This window comes from Geotrypetes seraphini, chromosome 13 (genome assembly GCF_902459505.1).
Source record: "Geotrypetes seraphini chromosome 13, aGeoSer1.1, whole genome shotgun sequence".
NCBI classification, from domain to species: Eukaryota; Metazoa; Chordata; class Amphibia; order Gymnophiona; family Dermophiidae; genus Geotrypetes; species Geotrypetes seraphini.
Genome location: NC_047096.1, coordinates 78,406,728 through 78,423,699, shown reverse-complemented (window position 1 = coordinate 78,423,699; position 16,972 = coordinate 78,406,728). Strand labels below are relative to the sequence as shown.

General features: G+C 42.8%; 1 protein-coding gene across 2 annotated transcripts in view; it reads right to left on the bottom strand.

Annotated features, from left to right (window-relative positions):
* The window catches only part of NPEPPS (aminopeptidase puromycin sensitive), a 186,920-nt gene that overhangs the window by 87,095 nt on the left and 82,853 nt on the right, over positions 1-16,972 (bottom strand). For both annotated transcript variants that reach the window (XM_033918253.1, XM_033918254.1), the window contains exons 6-11: positions 10,556-10,756; positions 2,124-2,220; positions 1,928-1,961; positions 1,495-1,609; positions 703-867; positions 342-446 (exon numbers count right to left, since the gene is read on the bottom strand). In XM_033918253.1, the coding sequence (XP_033774144.1) occupies positions 342-446; positions 703-867; positions 1,495-1,609; positions 1,928-1,961; positions 2,124-2,220; positions 10,556-10,756 (717 nt within the window). The remainder of the gene's footprint in view (positions 1-341; positions 447-702; positions 868-1,494; positions 1,610-1,927; positions 1,962-2,123; positions 2,221-10,555; positions 10,757-16,972) is intronic.

Sequence of the window (16,972 nt, the reverse complement as noted above, 5' to 3'; positions counted from 1 at the left end):
AATTTGGAATTTTTGAATTCTCAGTCTCCACCTGCTGGTAAGAATGCATAACCCATCAGTCTGGAGGAATAAGTAGAAATTTTGTTTTTAAACAAAACACTTTTCTTTGTACACCATTCAATCTAAGGGGGGCACACTTTTATTTCTAAGCTTAAGCTGTTCAAAAATCAGTAATGCCATTAGGGACTGAAGTAAGGCACAGTGAAAACAAAAATCTAGGTCTTCAAAGCCAAGACAAGTCAGAAGAAAACAAGCCTGCCTCAATTCAACCTGCTCGTCAAATCCAAGAAAGAGTCAGTTGTAGAAAAAACACTCAAGCCACCGGACTGCCTTTCTCTTACCTCATCTCCAATGTAATCATGCAGCATTCGAATGACAGATGCACCTTTACTGTAAGAAATAGCATCAAAAATCTCATCCACCTCTGATGGATGGCCTACAGAGACCTGAAAAGGGATCAAAAGAAACCACCATTACTCTATGGGGATATGAAAACCAAACCCCAGGAGCCCACCTGAAAATTGCCCGACTGAAGCACCTTGGTCAGAGGACCAGTACCTCCCAAGTTATATACTTAATGACCGTGTCTGTCCTCTGGGATCAAGCTGACTTCTAATAGAATAACATGTGTATGCACATGCTGGACACACTGTCAGAGAAAGTCAACACACAAGGACAAGAAAGCAGATATTATGAGCTCACTTCAATTGGGTGACTGTTATTCAAGGCATCCAGTTCCTGAGCTCGAGTGTAATCAGCTGAAACAAACTGGGTCCAAATATCATATTCTGGGAAACAGTGATCCACACACAGGTATTCAATCCAGGATGCAAAACCTTCATTCAGCCACAGATGGGTCCACCATTCCTGAAAGCACAAACCAAGAGCAAACAACAAAGATAATTTCTCACCTGCTGTTCGAAGCCAGTTCCACTTTTCAGCAAACTCTTGTCTACCATACCAATTTATACCTTGTAGCCTTTGAAAGATATATATATATAATATACTAAACCATTACTACAAGAAATCACTCAGTGGTTCAGTAGCAGTTCCATAGGGAGGGTCTGGATTCAATTCCCAGGTCAGATCATTTACTTCCCAGGCTTACTAGTTCTAATAATTGCTGAGGTATTATTCACAGCCTCGCAATGGAGGAAGTCCCGATACTATACACCTAATGCCTACATTCTTAATCTTAATGTATATTTTCTGTAAACCGCTTAGAACCTAACGGATGTAGCGGTATATAAGAAATAAATTACATTACATTACATTACATTCTGGAAGTAGCCCTGATGCATGGCTCTTGGCCAAGAGGACTGGACTAAAGTAGGTTAGGAGGGGGATATAAAATAGTGGAAATATCCCTAAATAGTTGTGAATAAAGGCTCATTGCACTATGAGTAGATTCCAGTCTAGTTTTGACTGTTGGGAAGCCCACAAGGAGCATGAGGAAACTGATGGGCTAAAAAAATAAAATAAAAAAAAAGTTACCATAGTAACAAGATTTCCAAACCACTGGTGAGCAAGTTCATGTCCCACGACGAGTGCAACCCACTGGCGTGATGAAGAGCAGGAGTTCTTAGGATCAATAAGCAATGCAGTCTCCCTGCGATATCAAAACAACAAAATAAGGGTCTTCCTTTTATCTTTCTATGATATTAATGAGGTCAAAACTTCTTCAGGTCAATGCCCTTCATGAATTTCTGCGAGAGTGCATTGCTATACTGGTCATCAACCCTGACTCTCATCGAGATCATGCCACCACTGAGACTCTCAGACCAGCACTACTCCCTAAATTCTCATCTTGTGTGAGACATGAGATGTATCAATTCCCCCAATACCCTTAACCTATCATTTCACCCTCCCCAAAACTAGTATTATCCCTTCTCTAGCATGTAAAGTAGTCAGAAAGTGTACTCTGTACCTGTATGTGACTAGCCCCCAGTTCTCCATGGCTCCTATGGGGAAAAAAAATAAGAGATTTAGGAATGAGAACATTTCTGCCTAAACCCAATGAAATCTTCTGAAACGCCTAGAAATTTCCGATAGGCGATTATATCAAATTTTAATAAAAAGTGAAACAACACTGTATCCAGCAAGAAAGCAAAGGCTCTTGTTACCAGCAGCAAAATCTGCAATGGCAATGAGGTCAATCTTGGGAAGTGGGTATGGCACATTGAAGTAATCCTTGTAAAAAGGCAGAGTCTTAGCAGCAACCTAAACAGAAAGTAATAAACAAAAGATAAAGGACAGAACACCTTCATTTAATTAAATTAAAATAAATCTCCTACAAACATATGCCGAATGTCAGCAAGCTCCAAATACTACTAGGTGCACAAGTATGCATTGTTCCTTTCCCTCAGTTCCTCCTAGACAGCGGAAGATTCTCTCTCCGCAAATGCACTTTGTCCGTCCTGCCCTGCTTCACCCTCTACCCACCCCACTAACCCCTTGGCCAAGGCAGGCAGCAAATCCCATACCTCCACAGGCATGATCCACTACACCCCAGACAAGCAACAGATCTTGTCTCTACATAAGCATGCTTCATTTTGCTCTGCTCATTTGTTTTTCTTAATTTGTCTTCATATATTTAAGTAGTTTGAGTCATTATCTGGAATTAAGTTTAAGTTAAAACTAATTTATGAGCTCTAGGATACAAATGCACCCAGATACCAACATTAGTTCAGTTTAAATAGAAAAAGGGTTTCTCTCAATGTACACAGTAGTGGTTGATTAAGGACCAACCTTTGTTCTTCCATACCTACTAAGAAGCTGATGTAATAAGCTGTATAGTAACTTACTCCTGATAGCAGCTTACTCCTGATGTAAAAGGATAGTGCAGCAGGCATGCAAAACGTATTTGATTTGACTATTTGTATACCGGTACATTAGAACACTAGGCACTAAAGTTCAGCACACAGTTCTCACACACAGCTTATTACATCAGTCCATGTGTAATCTATCAATTAAATGGATCTTAATCATTATCAGAATTTCTGTCTCCTTTTGCATCCCAGCAACCTGTCAAGATTAATTTTTCATCTGAAGAATGTGTTATTTTGTGGCTTTTTCATAGTAATTTTTTTAAAGGTTGCAAACTGCTCCCACTTTGGTTTCTTTGAGGATCTTAATTTTTCATTTAATTTTATTAGAAATATTTCTGGTTGTTTCTTTACTTTTCCATGCCTAATTGAGGTTTTATATATCTATATCTATATATATACACATACACACACACACACATATACTGGACAGAACATAAGCAATACCTCCGTTGGGTCAGACCTGAGGTCCATCGTGCCCAGCAGTCCGCTCACGCAGCAGCCCAACAGGTCCAGGACCTGTGCAGTAATCCTCTATCTATACTCCTCTATCCCATTTTCCAACAGGAAATTGTACAATCCTTTCTTGAACCCCAGTACCGTACTCTGCCCTATTACGCCTTCTGGAAGCGCATTCCAGGTGTCCACCACATGTTGGGTAAAGAAAAACTTCCTAGCATTCGTTTTGAATCTGTCCCCTTTTAACTTTTCCGAACGACCTCTTGTTCTTTTATTTTTCGAAAGTTTGAAGAATCTGTCCCTCTCCACTCTCTCTATGCCCTTCATGATCTTGAAAGTCTCTATCATATCCCCTCTAAGTCTCCTCTTCTCCAGGGAAGAGAGTCCCAGTTTCTCCAATCTCTCAGCATATGAGAGGCTTTCCATACCTTTTATCAGACGTGTCACTCTCCTCTGAACCCTCTCAAGTATCGCCATATCCTTCTTAAGGTACGGCGACCAATATTAGATGCAGTACTCCAGATACGGACGCACCATCACCCGATAAAATGGTAGGATAACTTCTTTCATTCTGGTTGTAATACCCTTCTTGATTATACCTAGCATTCTATTCACTCTCTTAGCGGCCGCTGCGCACTGGCCATCAGCTTCATTGTCATGTCATGTGGTTAATGGAAGTCGCTTGGAGGAAAGAAAATTGAGTAGTGGAGTCCCTCAGGGTTCGGTGTTGAGGTCGATCCTGTGCAATATGTTTGTGAGTGACATTGCTGAAGGGTTAGAAGGAAAAGTGTGCCTTTTTGCAGATAATACCAAGATTTGTAACAGAGTAGACACCGAAGAGGGAGTGGAAAATATGAAAAAGGATCTGCAAAAGTTAGAGGAATGGTCTAATGTCTGGCAACTAAAATTCAATGCAAAGAAATGCAGAGTAATGCATTTGGGGATTAATAATCAGAAGCTGATATGCACGGACAAGGAGAGGGACCTTGGGGTGATAGTGTCTGAAGATCTAAAGGCGAAAAAACAGTGTGACAAGGCAGTGGCTACTGCCAGAAGGATGTTGGGCTGTATAAAGAGAGGCGTTGTCAGTAGAAGGAAGAAGGTGTTGATGACCCTGTACAGGTCATTGGTGAGGCCCCCACTTGGAGTATTGTGTTCAGTTTTAGAGACCGTATCTGGCGAAGGACGTAAGAAGACTTGAAGCGGTCCAGAGGAGGGGTACGAAAATGATAGGCTTGCCCCAGAAGATGTATGAGGAGAGACTGGAAGCCCTGATTATGTATACCCTAGAGGAAAGGAGGGACAGGGGAGAAATGATTTAGACGTTCAAATACTTGAAGGGTATTAATGTAGAACAAAATCTTTTCCAGAGAAAGGAAAATGGTAAAACCAGAGGACCTAATTTGAGGTTGAGGGGTGGTAGATTCAAGAGCAATGTTAGGAAATTTTACTTTACAGAGAGGGTGGTGGATGCCTGGAATGCGCTCCCGAGAGAGGTGACTGAGTTCAAAGATGCGTGGGATAAACACAGAGGATCTAGAATCAGAAAATAATATTAAATACTGAACTAAGGCCAGTACTGGGCAGACTTGCACGGTCTGTGTATGTATATGGTTGTTTGGGGGAGGATGGGCTGGAGAGGGCTTCAATGGTTGGGAGGGTGTAGATGGGCTGGAGTAGGTTTTGACGGAGATTTTGGCAGTTGGAACCCAAGCATAGTACCGGGTAGAGCTTTGAATTCTTGCCCAGAAATAGCTAAGAAGAAAAAATTTAAATTGAATTAGGTTGGGCAGATTGGATGGACCATTTGGGTATTTATCTGCCGTCATCTACCAGTGTTCTCCTTAGCGTGTTTTAGCCAGGCGCTCCGCCCGGCTAATTTAGGTGAGCGCCCGGCTGCCTTCCTCCAATGACGCGCTTCCCCTCAGGAGTAAGTAACTTTTTTTCCCCCACAATGCACTTTCGGAACAAAGAAACCGCATGCATTTTTGTTTGTTTTTAAACCCTCTCTGCAGCCCAGCTAAGGATGGGATGCCGCGGGGATGGGTAATTTGCTGAGCAGAGCTCGCGTCACCTTCTGTATGCTCAACCCTCATTGCTGCACCTGCGCCTCGCCAGCTGATTTCTGACTATATCAGACATGTCAAAATCTGGCCTGCTAGATGACCACAAAACCCCAGCCAAGCTGGCCCGCTGGCAGACAGACGCAAACGCCGAGCGGCCTAACTACAGCCCACTGTCCTGACGTTGCCAGTGACAACAGGGTGAGTAATGGACCGCGACCTCCGCCTCCTAGTGCCGTGTGCTAGGCTGGAACCGCCACCCTCCAAAGCCTCGGCTGCTTCAGAAGATGAGCCAAGAAGTGTGGGAACGTATGCGAGGCACCCGAAGGCATGAGCGCTTCACAATTGTGGACTGAGAAGTGATCCACAAAAGCAGAGTGACCGGGAACAGCCTGCCGTCAGCGCGCAGAGTTTGGAGGGCTGGCCCACAAGCCAGTCACGCACGCCGTGGGGAGCCAGCAAAAGCCACGCCGAGGTCCCATCAAGTGATGAGAAAAGATGTCAAATTGCCCCATGAACACTAATGCGGAGGCTAGGCTGCTCTCGCAGAGGAGCAGAAGGAAGCAAGATGGCTGCCTTGCATGATCTGCTAGGAAGAATGACCGGGGCCATGCTGCCAGACCTCTGCAAGTCCAAGGGCAGAACAAGAGGCCAGAGCGCTCCCCCCCCCATCCTCATTCCCAAAAGTAGGGCCCTACTGTTTCTCCCGAACAAAAGATCAGCTCCACAGGTAGTCCTCTCTTTCCTTTGTTCAAAAGATTTTCAGAGACACAAACTTCCCACAAACTGTGTCAGTCATGCACGTTGGTTCATCCCAGTATAGACACGTCTCTTCCATCCATTTTGTCTACATCACAGAGCTGGCGCAGGGCTGGAGAGACTGCAACCTGACACTTCTATCAAGACTAAGGGGTCCTTTTATTAAGGTGTGCATTTAGCGCGCGCTAAATCGGTTAGCATACCTCAATAAAAGAACCCCTAAGAATCTCAATAAAAAATTTGGCCCGCGCATCTGCCTCCTATCTTTGCCCCAGATTTCAGCCCCCCTATGTGATTGAGTTTGATATCCCTGGACTAGACGGACTAAGCAGAAAGGAATCCCCCAGCATGCTCAAACCCACGGATATTCCATCACCAACCGTCTGCCTCTTCCCCTACCTGCAAAGACAGAAAGAAAGCTCTATGTCCTGCCTTCCCCCCCCAAAAAAAAACAAACAACAATCTGCTCTTGTGGCTTGCTGCTACTGCTTCCTTGCCTGCCTGAACCTCCAGGGACCTAACAAAGTCTCCGAGAGAAGGGCGCACCATTGTCGGCGCGCAAATGACTGACACGGTTTTGACGGGCCACCCCGAAAGAAACAGTAAGGAAACTTAAAAGCCACGTTCTCTTCTTAAGATAGATGTACAAACCGTATGGCCTGAAGAATGTCTACATACACCTGTAAATAAAATGTCGAAAAGCATGTATTTTTTTTTTTAGCAATTTCTTAAAAACAAAAATGGAAATTCTAAGAAACAATTCCCTTTGGCGCCGCAGATGCTATTCTAAACTAGTAAAATTGTTTGGCCTTTTAGAATAGAGAAAGAAGCATCTGGTGCGCTTGATGAGAAGAGACCTCAAGATGCTTCCTGCAATCACCTCATCTTGCCCTCCCATTTCCTTCTTCCCCGCACCTCTGCCGTGATGGAACCCGGCAACCGCCTTCCCCCTTCTTCACCGCAGCACTAGCAGCTGCTGCAGGTACCCTTCAACGCTGATGGAGGGTGTGGTTTCTCTCCAGGAGTAATTAACATTTTGAAAAAAAGTTCCATGCCGGCATTTTCTCTTATGTTACATCCCCTTCCCTCAGGACATCTCTCCCACACTTCCTTTGCAACACAACCAAGGGCCCTACTTCGAGGTCTGTACGGCTGACTTGCCTATGCAGTACAGCACCAGCACTGCCCGATTCGCCGAAGGCCTGCATGTTTCCCTCTGGTCTCACCTTTAAAAGGTAATTACGGCAGCCTGTAGAGGACTGCCGATGCTGTAGTGAACCTAGCAGGCTGCCGGTGGCCTCTGCAACACGTTCCCTCTGCCATGGACCTGCTCCCTTATGTCAGAGGAGAGGCAGGACCGTGGCAGAGGGAACGTGCTGCAGAGGCTGCTGGCAGCCCACTAGGTTCGCTACAGCACCGGCAATCCTCTGCAGGCTGCCATATTTACTTTTAAAGGTTGGTCCTCAACAAGCGGCTGTCACAATGTGGAAGATGACCTCTTTCGCTGGGTGCAGGAAGCAGCGGAGGTAATGCCCCGCCTGTTGCGAGGGCCCCGGCGGGATGTGGATTGCCATAGAGACGCTGGATCTGGAAACCGTGGGGGGGGGGGAGACAGAAAAGGACCTTGAGGTGGGGCAGGAAAGCAGACTTGAAGCAAAAGACAAGGCAGATGCTGGAACAGAGGGGGTAGAGAGAAGAAACACCCTGAACCGAGGAGAGAGAGATGCCAAGCCCTGGGGAGGGGGAAGTCAAAGAGAGTGAGAGAGACAGAAAGACCTGGACTCGAAATGTTGGCAAAAGGAAGATAAAGAGAGAAACCTGAAACAAAGAGGCAGAAGAGAGGGGGGCAGATGTTGGACTTGGGGGTGTATAGAGGGAAGAGCGAGAAAGAGACTGCAGAGAGGTGGAAAGATTCTGGACCAGGGAGGGAGGGAGGAAGGAAGGAGAGAGAGAGGCAGAGAAAGACCTAGAACAAATGCTGGACATGGGGAGGAGGGTTGTAAGCAGAAGACAGAGAGACAGAGAGAGAGAGAGAGAGCCTGGACCAAAGGGGAAAGATAGGAGGCAGATGCGCTATGGGAGGTGCAGACAGAAGAGATAGAGGGGGAGACACCCTGAGGAATAAAGGGGGGGGTTGTAAGCAGAAGAAAGAGAGAGAGATCTGGACCAAATGGGAAAGACAGGAAGCAGATGCTGGACTATGGGAGAGGCAGACAAAAGAGACAGAGGGGGAGAGACCCTGAGGAAGAACAGAGAGATGCAAAATCATAACAGAGGAGGGAGCGAGAGGGATACATGTTGCCAATAGGGGTTGAGGAGAGAAGAAGAAAAGTTGGACTCATGGAGGGACAGAGAGAGATGTTGGTTGGGGAAGGGAATGCAGTCCAGAGAGGAAGCATGCAGGAGGCAGAAAGAAAAAATGTTGGATGCACAGTCAGAAGGCAGTCCAACCAGAAACTAATTAAATCACCAGACAACAAGGGTAGGAAAATGATTTTATTTTCAATTTAGTGATCAAAATATGTCAGTTTTAAGAATTTATAATCTGCTGTCATATTTTGCACTATATTTGTCTATTTTTCTTTAGTTGTTACTGAGGTGACATTGCATATTTTAAAGTCATCTGCCTTGACCTCTTTGAAAAACAAAACAAATATAAATTATAATTAACATTTTCTCTACATACAGTGTGCTTTGTGTTTTTTTTAATTTTGTGATTACCATTATGAATAAGATATTGTGTGTACATGAAAAATGAATGGCAGGAATTGCATTACAATTAGTACTATTATAATGGGGGGTGACTATTAGTACTATTATAATGTGGAAGTACTAATAGGGGCAGAGCTTGGGCTGGGGTACTTGGTTGGTATTTGTTAGACTTAGGGGGTACTTGGCTTGAAAATGTTAAGAAGCACTGGTCTAGGTGACTATGGAGTTCACTCAGTAAGAGCCCCTTTTACAAAGCTAAAGTAGCAATTCTCCCATGGCAAATGCACCAGCAGCCCTAAGGCAGGAACTACACTGTGCTATGTCTTAAACAAAAACCAGATTGCCGGGGATGCAAAGCTTTAACTGATTCAACATGAGTTTGAAGTTGGTTGAATACCACTCTCTCAAGTACGGTAGTTATTCGGAATAAGAGGATCTGCATTACTTTTTTTCAAAGGTGGCTTAAATGCTACTGGAACACTGCCTAACTGTCAAACCTTAAAAAAGGAAGTCATATTGAGCATTGGAAAATAATAATAATAAACTAATAAAAATAACGCCCATTTAGGGCTCCTTTTACGAAGGTGCACTAGTGTTTTTAGCGCATGCTAGCCAAAAAACTACCGCCTGCTCAAGAGGAGGCTGTAGGGCTAGCGCGCATGCCATTTTAGTGTACACTATTCCGCATGTTAAGGGCCTAATGCACCTTCGTAAAAGGAGCCCTTAATTTTCACCACCACCAAATTTTCCTGTTCCGTCCGGCTACTTTTTTCATGCATCTTGGCTGGAAAACATTTCTGGGGAGAACACTGTCTACTATGTTACTATATACAGTGGTACCTTGGATTACGAGCATAATCCGTTCCAGGAGCATGCTCGTAATCCAAAATGCTCGTTTATCAAAGCGAGTTTCCCCATAGAAAATAATGGAAACTCGCTTTGATACGTTTCTTCCCCCCCCCTGATAACCGGCATCGCTCCTCCCCGCTCGCAAAGGCCCCCTCGCTCCAACCAGCACCCCCCCTGAACAACTTAAACTTACCCCCCCTGTCTAGCGCAGGCACAGATCGTGTGCCTAGAAGATCTTCCGGCTTCTGCCTGCTTGCCTTGAGCAAGCACCTGCGCATGCTCAAGGACTTCTAATTTTCCCTATCGCCGAGAATTAGAAGTCCTTGAGCATGCGCAGATGCATGCTCAAGGCAGGTAGGCAGAAGCCGGAAGATCTTCTAAGCACACGATCTGTGCCTGCACTAGATGGGGGGGGTAAGTTTAAGTTGTTCGGGTGGGGGGGGCCGGAGCGAGGGGACCTTTGCGAGCAGGGGGAGAGCGATGCTGGTTATCGGGAAGGGGGAGTGCTCGCAAATCGAGTCAACACTCGGTTTGCAAGTCAAAAGTTTGCTGAGTGTTTTGCTCGTCTTGCAAAACACTCGCAAACCGGGTTACTCGCAAACCGAGATTTAACTGTATATATATATATATATATATATATATAAGGGGGCGCTGAAACTGTATATATATATATATATATAACTGTATAACTATATATATATATATATATAACTGTATAACTATATATATATATATATAACTGTATAACTATATATATATATATATATAACTGTATAACTATATATATATATATATATATATATATATCTGAAAATTTCTTGGCCCAACCAAGAAGGGAATGACATGGAGCCATGAAACTTACAAATTATTCCACATATTCACTTTTACCTCCAATGCAAACTTCCCTTGCTCTGCTTTGCCGACAGGCGTGTAGACACGGATTAAAACTCCATCTGAAGTTCTGGCCTCCACAAAATCGTATTCGCCCACAACAAATGCAACTAGATAAGTGGACATGATTGGGCTTTCTGCAAATTTGACTTCCACCAGGCTTTCATCATCAGGGTATGGCTTCCGCTCAATCACATTCTTTCCAAAGAGAGAGAGGAAAAAAGAGTTACGACTGAATTATTCAGGTCAGTACCATGTACTTATGATTCCTGGGAAAAGTGAACCAGGGATCAGCACAGAGGGAGCCCTCTAATCACATCAGCCCATACTTTCTAATTTACAGGACAGAAACTGGATACAAGAAAAGATGTAGGTAGCAACAGCTTTAAGTACATTTTTCTCAGGAATGAAAACAAAATAAATTAGAAGCATTCAGATCATTCTTCCCTTTTTTTGTATGGATTTTAAGAGTCTGATGCTGTTCTAACTTATATTTTATTAATTTATTTTTATACCCCTTATCAATGGAGGTTGTGTAAGCGGTTTACATTCAGGGACTCAAGCATTTTTTCCTATCTGTCCAGCAGGCTCACAATCTATCTAATGTATCTGGGGCAATGGAGGATTAGGTGACTTGCCCAGGGTCACATGAAGAAGCAAGGGGCTTAAACCCACTACCAGATACACCCAAACAGGAGATTCTACCTCCTCAAGGTAGAACAAAGGAAAACAAAAGGGGAGACCTGTGGTGCTCAATCTTTTTATTCACTCAAGACCCGACACGTACGTATTTTGGCCGTAAAGCCTGCCTCAGGGTCTTTCCTCAGTGTGGAGCACTATTTTGCAAATGTTCTCTTATAATGTAAAACCAAAATCTAAATAATTGATTAATTCAATGGGATGACTTCAAAAAGCAAAGACCCTCCTCCGGCGTTTTGGCATTGGTGGAACCAGTTGCATCAGTTGGCCACATGGGAGGCAAGAGATGCGGGAGAGTCTCGAAAGCGGAAGATGATGTTTTTGAATATTTAGGAGCCTTATCTACAGTCCTTGCATCCAAAAGGACGTAGTGCGGTGTTAAGATGGGTGTCCTAATTTAGGCGCTCAGTTTGTAGAGATGAGTGAGTAATGGTGAGCGATGGTAGGATGGGGCAGAGAGTACCACCGGGGGGGGGGGGAGGGAAGGGGGGGACTTGGGGAGGGGAGATGGGGGGTGTTCTGTAAGGTCTGGCATTTAGATATGTTCTTTGGGGATAGGTGGGGGTGGGGGGGCTTCTTCGGGGCTCATCAGAGTCCAGGGTCTCGGAGTGCCTTTCCGTTTCCTCTGGCCTCGCTAACCCTCCATAGATTAGAGAGGGGGTATAGTTACTGTTCTTTTACCCTGTACATGCTTGTTATATTGTATACGATGCATCCTGGTTTGCACTGTACACCATTTATGTGCCTTTGCATTGTTTTGCAGTTGTTTGCATCAATAAAAATTATTTGAACCTAAAAAGCATTATGGCCAAAATACGTACGTGTCGGGTCTTGAGTGAATAAAAAGATTGAGCAACACAGGTCTCCTCTTTCACTCTAACCACTAGGCCACTCCCTGCCTCCTCCCTTCATTCTTACATTGACAATGTTCAATTTTCATTATTTTCTTAAAGCAAGATGAAAATGGATAGTGTGATGATCTTTAATCAGGTATTATTTTCTTAGTTATGCTTGCAGCTAAATATTGAGAAAACAGCCCATACTGGTTTAGTTATATGCATGCAATGCCAGGAGGGACTCCAATGTAACTGCAAAAACATATTTCAAAGACATAAAACTTCTTTTGATGATCCGCTAGTCACATCCTTACTTATCCTAACACCCAACATAAAACCAGATCCCAGCTCCATTTTAACTTTTTAAAGTACCGTAACCTTCCTTTTAAAGTACTGTAACCTGCTGATAGATATCCTCAACATCTCAAAATCTTAAGAAATCACAACATGTAACCTCCTCTTGAAACCAGAAACCTGCTTCCTTCAACGTTATGTAATTCTGTTTTGTAACCTGAATGTTATGTTATTCTCTATTGTAACCTGAAATAATTCTCTTTTGTAATCAGAATGCTATGTTATTCTATTTGTAACCAGAATGCTATGTTATTCTATTTGTAACCTGAAATATTCTTTCCTCATTGTCATATAATTCCCCTGGATATGTCCAGATATCTTCTAATGTAATCCGCTTAGAACCGCAAGGCACAGGCAGAATAGAAATCACTAATGTAATGTAATTTTTAAAAAAAATTTTTTAATTTATTCATTTTTAAACTTTCAACAAGTGATTTATAATACAATCATATATACTCTATTATCACTTTTTAATCACAATATAATTCTTCCCTTCCTCCCTCCAATATAACATTATAATTTAAAATTAAAACCCTCCCTCCCCCATCCTATACTTCAATAAATAAAAGGGGAATAAATAACTATTAAATATCATCATTCCTTACATTAATTTGTTAATGGCTCCCAAACATCAATAAATTTTTTATAACGTCCTTGCTGAATAGCTAATATTTTCTCCATTTTAAATATATGGCACAATGAATTCCACCAAAAAGTATAACTTAATCTATCATAATTTTTCAAATTTTTTGTAATTTGTTGAATGGCAACTCCATTATAAGTAGTAATTTATTGTTTTTAGAGGAAATTTGACTCTTTTTCCTCATTGATGTACCAAACAATATCGTATCATATGAAAGCGCTACTGGATTCTTAAGTAAATTATTAATTTGACTCCAAATAGATTTCCAATAATTAAGTATTAGAGGACAAAAAAACGGTAAATGATCCAATGTACCAGCTTCAAGATGACAGTGCCAGCATCTATTAGACTTAGAGTAATCTAATTTTTGTAATCTAACTGGGGTCCAAAATGCTCTATGTAACAGAAAATACCAAGTTTGTCTAATAGATGCCGACACTGTACATCTCATCCTCCAAGACCAAATACGTGGCCATTGAGACGCAGTAATTTGATGCTTAATCTCAATGCTCCAAATGTCTCGAAGACCATTCTTTGGTTTTTTATTCATAAATCCAGATATTAATTTGTACCACTGGGCGGCCTGGTGTCCCAGGATGTCCACCTGAAAACATAAGAAAGGCAAGCTGTACTTATCACTGAGATTTTTCCATTCAGGGAACCCTGCCTGAATGGCTTGCTTCAATTGCAACCATTTATGATTTATTAAGATCATATTTGCGTTGCAATTGTGAAAAGTCAAGCAACTTACCATTAGAAATAACATCATCTAAAATACGTATACCTGCTTTCATCCAATATTTCCAGATGACCTTATATTCGCCAATTTTAATCTTGGAGTTTAGCCATATAGTCTGATATGTTGATTTCAATATTGAAATAGGTGTTAAATCATTAACATATTACTTATCCTAGGATTGATTTGGCCAGTCACTCAAGTTTTGATACTCCATGGCTGAACTATTTTAATGCTGTTCTGTTGCAAGTAGACAGAAATATCCAACATTTACAGTAGATTTAAAAAACTGTCGCTAAGGTTAATTAATATTAACAAAATAAGATCATGGTCTCCTCTGTGTTATTGTATTTGTCCTGTTTACCTGGACAAATGTTTACTTTCACGGACTGAACTCAGTGTGCTCCTGAGTGCATAGTCTTTGCTTATGGTGAAAGCCTACTACATATCCCTGGGAGTTGATTAAATTTGGCTGGCCCACATCAGGACAGAATTATTGTTTGCTTGTTTTTTGTGAATGTGCCACAATTGAAGAATGCTTGCCCATGTAATTTTCAGGATATTTTGAAGTTTAAGAAGAGGCTTAAAACATATCTGTTTCAGTATGCTTATGGCTGTACAGTTTTTAGGTTCTGGTGGGTAATGCCTCATAGGATTCATTATAAGGTTCATGTTCTTGTTCAGTTGTTTTATTTCTTTACACACAGGCATTCCTATTTACCTGTCTTATTTTCCCCTTATCAACTTATGAAGCTTATACTCTTCAACTGCATACCTTCTGGTCATACTCCATTTTACTAGGCTCAGAGTTGACACTTCACAAACTACAGCTTTAACTTGTGCGGCCCCCTCACTCTGGAATATACTCACAGTTGACCTATGTTCCAAACCTTTCCTTAAGAAGTTCAAAGCTTCTTTTAAAACCTGGCTTTTCTGTTTTGCATTTCTAAATTCTTCGTAATTACTTTGTTACTGTCTTATTTTATATCAAGGGCTATGTTCAATCCTGATTCTCTCCCCTTTTGTGCTTGGCTGCCTGGCTGGCCCGGAACTTCCTCTCCGACGTTAGAATTGACGTCAGGTGGCGAGAATTGGTCGGCTCTGAGCTGGGGAAGATAAGCAGGGAGAGCTAAGACCTCAGCGCTGGCCTGTTCCCCGATTACGGCGGTGGCAGCCTGTTCCCCAATGGTGGTGGCTTGGGGGAGGGCAGGGAGAAGTAAAGAAAGAAAGAAGGGAGACGGGACACAGACAGAAAGGTCATGGAGTGAGAAAGACAAAAAGAAAGGGTGGGCATGGAGAAAGAAAAAAAAGAAAGAAAGGGGGCACGGAGAGAGAGAGAGAGAAAGACAGATAGACATATAGAAAGAAAGTGGGCATGGAGAGAGAAAAAAAGAAGGGGGCAGGGTGAAAGAAATAAAAAGTTGGGGGAGGGAAGGAGACAGATGCCAGACCAGGGGAAAGGAAGGAGGGAGGGAGAGAAAGGAAAGAAAGAGATGTCAGACCATGGAAATAGAGTCGAAAGAAGAGAGAGATAGAAGGGAAGGTAAGACATAGAAACGTAGATTTTAAAAAGAAAGCAGAAAAACTGAATATTAAGTTAATGCCAAAGATGGATGCAACTCCGTTAAAAAGGCATACAGGGACTCAATATAAATACCAGTCAGAAAAGGAATTATGTTGATGAATGAAAGACTGACTGTAATAGTATTAAATACCAGTGGGGAGAGAGCAAATGACTCCTAAAAACGCTCAGAAAAGTGAAACTCTGAAAGGGAGGTGGATACCTCCCCTTGAGGCAAGAGTTTACCGTCCAATCATTGCATTTGCTTTGTAGAACATCACTTTCTGACCACTGGTAAAAACTAGTATTGTTTAAATAAACTCTGTTAGATTGACTAAAAAGTTCAAAACAATTATGCACAACTCCTGCTTGGAACGATGATACCATTCACTTATCTGTACCAACTTTAAAGTTTGTAGTTGTAAGGGTCCAGTGATGTTCTACAAAGCAAATGCAATGATTGGACGGTAAACTCTTGCCTCAAGGGGAGGTATCCACCTCCCTTTCAGAGTTTCACTTTTCTGAGCGTTTTTAGGAGTCATTTGCTCTCTCCCCACTGGTATTTAATACTATTACAGTCAGTCTTTCATTCATCAAAGATGGATGCAAGGCAGAAAGTGAAGACGGAGAGAAAAACAGTCAAAGGACAAGAAGGCCCTGGAAACATAGTTAAAAGCACAGAAAAATAAAGTCACCAGCCAACAAAGGTAGGGAAAATGATTTTATTTTCAATATAGTGATTGAAATGTGTCAGTTTTGAGAAAGGAAAGATATTAAACTATAATGTGAGGGCTGCAGAAAAAAACAGGGGACTTGGAGGGCCGCAGAAAAAATAGTTAATGACAATTTTGCATAAGGTAAAACTCTTTATAGTTTATACATCTTTCCTTTAACTGTTAAAGGAAAGATTTATAAACTACTAGTCTTTAAGCCCTTTACATTAACGGGTGCTAGAACATATGTGTGTGTGTCTGTCTTTATTTCTTTCTCTCTCTCTCTCCTTAGCCGCTTTTTTTCTTTCTGCCTTTCTTTTTCCTTGGCTGTCCATCACCACCCCTTGCCTGCTCCCCCTGTCCATTTTCCCTTCCTTTTACCTCCCCTGTGTCCACCACCACCCCTTCACTGCTCTCCTTATGCAGCAGCAGCCCTTCTCCCTTTGTTTTACCTCCCCCTGTCCAGCAGCACCTCTTTCCTTCTCCCCCTGTCCAACATTAGACCTCTGTTCCTTTTCTTCAACCCCCTGTCCATCAGCATCTCTTTCATTCTCCCCCTGTCCAATGGGTGCTAGAGTAGACGACTGTTTTATTTTTTCCTTTCTCTCTCTGTGCTTGGATGCTGTCTGTCATTCTTTCTGTCTGTGTCTCTGTCTTGCGCCCTGCCTGCCTGTATTTCTCCATTGCGCCATGCCTGCCTATCTCTCTGTGGCCCCCTTCTCTTCCCCGGCATGATTGGTGTGTGCCCCCAGAACACCCTTCCCCCCAAAGCAGCCCCGTTTCCCAATGCCCCTGCCCCCTTTTGTGCCATGCCTGCCTGCTCCGTGGCCCCCTTCTGTTTCCCCCCTATGATTGCTGTCTGGCCCAGCAAA